At 41.3% G+C, this 4483-nt stretch overlaps 1 protein-coding gene across 1 annotated transcript; it reads right to left on the minus strand.

Moving 5' to 3' along the window:
* Window positions 1–412: 412 nt before the first annotated feature.
* On the minus strand, window positions 413–3815 carry PPDPFL (pancreatic progenitor cell differentiation and proliferation factor like). Its single transcript, XM_054817539.1, has 5 exons — window positions 3685–3815; window positions 3468–3564; window positions 2497–2586; window positions 2307–2406; window positions 413–1881 (listed from the first exon to the last, which is right to left on the minus strand). Exons 2-5 carry the CDS (start codon window positions 3520–3522, stop codon window positions 1869–1871), a joined length of 258 nt encoding a protein of 85 aa, XP_054673514.1. The 5' UTR covers window positions 3523–3564; window positions 3685–3815; the 3' UTR covers window positions 413–1868.
* Window positions 3816–4483: the final 668 nt, after the last annotated feature.

Genomic DNA, 4483 nt, shown 5'->3' on the forward strand with positions numbered 1-4483 from the left:
TAACAGGAAAAAAACCAGTTTTTTTCCTATCACAATTAATCTTTGATCAAACATTTCTACCTGTCTTACCCAGGTATTAAAATTATGATTTTCCTGTTTTTCTAATTGTAGGCTGCATTCAAGCTATACAACTGTAGCCTTTCCCCCCCCTCCTTTACAACATGCTTTTACAGAAAAAAGTTAGAGTCTTTTTCCTGGCTTATATTCCTCCATTCCTTTTTCACCTCACATCAGACTTTAAAACAGCTAAAGGAAGAAAGTAACACACACCCCCCCCTCCAAAGTCTTTCATAGGAATTTTAAATTTCACTTTTAAAAAGAAAAAAAATCCCAAAAATCTCCAAACTACCCACACCACAAGCAATACTGAACACCACTTTGCTATTAGAGGCCAAAAAGAAGTCAAACCAAGTCCTGATTAAGTCTTTATTAATGAAAAAATCTTAAGGTAAAAAAATAGAATAGCTCATTCTGCACACTTAGAATAAGGACATAGATGAAACTACACAATAGCAGTAAAGTCAGATATGTAACAAGTCTATATAAAGATTCCTGAAATTATGTTTTCAGAATTGTGTTCTTTTCTGTTGTCATATGCCATGCATTTATTGTCTCCACCAAAACCGTACGCTTCCTGAAGCGGCCACTTGATACACTTTGGAGTCCTATGCATAACCATGACAACCGTTAACATAGCCACTTTTCATTATAGGTTAATGTTTGCTATTGTAAGCTTCACCCACTGATGGATAAAGGTCAAGGTAGGTTTAGTGATAGTACATCAAAAAAGCTGCATAGGTAATTTACAGAAATTATGTCATCCAGCCAAATACTTGTTATTTTCTATGGCATCTGATGCATTTCAGTCATACCCAGTAGAATGACCAGTCTGATGTACTGCTTTGCAATGGTGAAGACCAAATGAAGCTGTTACAGTATCTTACAAGAGCATAAATCATGACAAAGGCAGACTTGGTTGAGAACATTAGCGTGATTGAGTTGAACACTTGGTCAGATCTAGCACATAACTAAGCTGACAGACAGCAGTGAATACTGCTAGGATTAATCACTTGAGAACAAGTAGCTCTTTAAGCTACAGCAAAGCAAGTGAGAGTAATCTATAACAGAGCTAGGAGTATCAACTCTAAGGTTGGTCTTCTGCTTGGAAGATGTCAGTGTCCATTAGGATTACTGGTTTATCGCTTCCATTCTGACCTCAAATACCAACACATGTAGTTATGAATGACAGTTGTACCTGGGTATTTGAGGTCGGGATTTACACACCTGGCCCAAAGAGAGCAAACCAATTACTGTTTCTTTGTGTGAACAGCTTTGCTTTTAGAAAGCCCAATAACAAGCATTCTTGTAAACTTACTCCCTGTAACTTGTACACAAATACTTGATAGAAAACACGTACCATAGAGCAGTCCTGCTCCAGACTATATACCTGGGTCTTGTTCACATCACTGTGACAGCCTATAGAGCTGATATCTTAAAGGTAAAACTTAAGAATGTTGCCTATTGCAAAGTCATTCAATACAAACGCTTATCCTAAGCCTACAATATCTTACTTTTAATGTCATTTTTCTCTATCCAAGTCAGTCATCAGGATATTTAATCCAAGTAACTTCATTAGAGAGGCATCTCAAATTATAGCAACTCTAATGAACAACGTAGGCTGTGGACATGTCCATTAAGCAATATCATTTAAGCTACTGACAAATATTTTGAAAATACACTTTTTCACCCGCCTAAAGGTTTTGTTTTCTTCTTGCAGCTGAACCCAGACATCAGGAAGATCCCAAGCCTCTTGGAAAAACAAGTCTGTACGTAGTATCTCAGTCAGTAAAGCCAGTATGCCATCGTATTCAACTGTTGGTACTGCAGAAATATATACAAAAAAGGTTATGATGAGGTTTATTGTTACATTTTTCCTCAAAGATATTTACCTGCTTAAGTATTTTTAATGCACTCATATCAAATTTTTAACATAAAGTAAAATAAGTAAACTGCAGACATGGGTGTGCAAATGCTATAGGTAGAGAATTAAATAAATATCACTATAAGTGTAGAACAGCTACAGTCACTAGCACCTCCTTGATGCAAAGTAGCATATGAGTTCATTTACTGAAATGAAAACATGGGAAGCTTCTACAGCCATACACTTGCAGTATCTTTTAAGTCATCAAAATAACATGGTAGCCCAGAGATTGTTTTAGCCTATTATGACTTGTTTAGTAACACTTTTGACCAAAAGGAAAATGGAATGAGTAAGTTATACCCATCATTGTAAAAACAGGACTCACCTGCTTGCTGATAGTGTTTTTCTGCCAACAGTTGGTGGAGATGGTTCACTATGGAAAAAGCTTTTTATCCACCAGCACTTATCAATTAACTCAGGTAACCCTGCCAAAGGGGAAAAAGCCCACACCATTAGACACTGGCTGAGTAACAGAAGGCAAAACCAGAATACTGTTTGAAAGAAGGGAACAATACCATGAAATGCTTTGTCCTGGTCTGTGATGTTTACAGCATCCAAACAGCAGGAGGAGCTGGAAGAAACACTGGATTCCGAGTTCTGTCTTGCTGTTCATGGAAAAGAGACACACATAATAAAAAAATAAACTAAAAAAATTATTTGAGAGTACAGTTTTCCTATTCCAAAACTTTTTCAGACCTGCTACTATCTTTTAGATTGCTTCCTCCAAGGTAAGTTACTTAGCTACAAAGTATAACTTTTATATTTTATACACCATTCTACTACAGTTGTTTATATAATAACTTTTATGTAAGTTGATCTCTCAGTCTACTTGTCACTTAAAAGCATACTGTGATGTGTTTGCATAACTTTCACTGAAATCAGTGACAAATGTTATGATCATGTACACAGTGCTATCAAAACAAATGAGTTTTTTTGAATATTCAAGTCCAAAACAACATGATTGCCATACTTTCCATTGTGATACTACTAAATACTATACTCACACTATAGTGTCCATCCAGTATAAAGGGATCCCAATATACCAGATGTAATACCAAAGCAGTGACTATTTCACATATTTAGAAATAAAAGTGTGAGCTGATTTTGCATTCTAAGCCTGTAAAGTAAATATAAAGTACATCTAACAGCCAGGACTTGCTGGGCTAAAACTTTTTCCATGTCATATTTTATAATTGATTAAAAAAAGTTACATATCCCTAATGAACAATTCTAAATAGAAAAAAAAAAGTAGATGAATAACCAGAAGCAGATGCTCATTAAAACTGAAGTTCTTTGATATAATAGAAAACTCTCCAAGCAATTAAAAACTACCAGGCAAAAACACCCTTCTGCCTCCATCTCATCTAGAAACCACCTGAAACACTTTATGACTTTTTCCATGAGCGATAACAACCCGGACATCGGCTCGGGGGGAAGCTCACCCTCCCCCCTCCCGAGCAGCCCTCCCGGTCCCCCGAGCACTTACTTCTGTAGTACTGGTTCTTGGCCAGGAGGCAGCCGGCGGAGGGTACCGAGGCCATGGCGGCGGCGCGACGGGGAAACCGCCTCTCTCCGGGAGGAGCCTGCAGGGAGAACGACGCGCTTGGCCGGGGAGCCGCGCCGGGCGGAGGGGAGGGGAGGGGAACGGCCCCCGACCCCGCACGCAGCGGCCCCGCGGTCCCTGCCCTGCCTTGGCGGCTCACCTGCTTCGCCCAAGAAAAATAGCCGTCGGGAGGGAAAAAAGGCACCGCTCTCCCCTCCGCAACGAGTACCAGGGATACCCCGGGCCGCCCCTATATGGGCCGCGGGGGGGCGGGCGGCCCGCCCCGGGGGCGGTGGGGCGGGACGGGACGGAGCCAGCCCCCCGCACGCTGCCGCCCAACCGGCCTGGCCCCGTCCGGGACAGCCCGCCGCCACCCCTGAGTGCCCGTCCCGCGGCCACCCCTGGGTCCCCGTCCCGGTCCCCTTGGTCCCTCTTCCCGGGTGTCATCTCTGAGTACTTTTCTGGAGTGCGTTTTCTCCCCTGTGGGGAAGGGGAAGAGGGGGATGAGGCAGGCAGGTACCTGTTTCGATAGAGATTTTTATTTTGTTTATAAATATGCACATTACCATGCACATACACTAGAGAAAGCGAAGTCAAAGGAATGCTTTCCACTATCATGGTAACAAGTGAAGCCTGTGATAATCTAATCTTGGTAAAGTTAATACTAAGGCCTAGATAGATCACCAATTCATTTTTTTCTTCCGACGGATAAATGCGCAACTCTCTTTAAATTGTTGTAATCCCATCTCGTGGCAAAACTTGTCCTACAGTGTGTTTCCTCACCTTTTAGAACTGTCAACAGAAAAAGTAACAGTTTCAGCTCTTTGAATTGCTCCTGCTCTACAAGGAAATGTTTTACCATTGTTTTTCATAGCAGGAGTTGTGGGTAAGAACACAGCCACGTGTGCTGTGTGATACCATGTAAGTGCAACGTATCTGACTGCTTGAATAGTGCATCC

The sequence above is a fragment of the Grus americana genome, chromosome 2 (genome assembly GCF_028858705.1).
Source record: "Grus americana isolate bGruAme1 chromosome 2, bGruAme1.mat, whole genome shotgun sequence".
NCBI classification, from domain to species: domain Eukaryota; kingdom Metazoa; phylum Chordata; class Aves; order Gruiformes; family Gruidae; genus Grus; species Grus americana.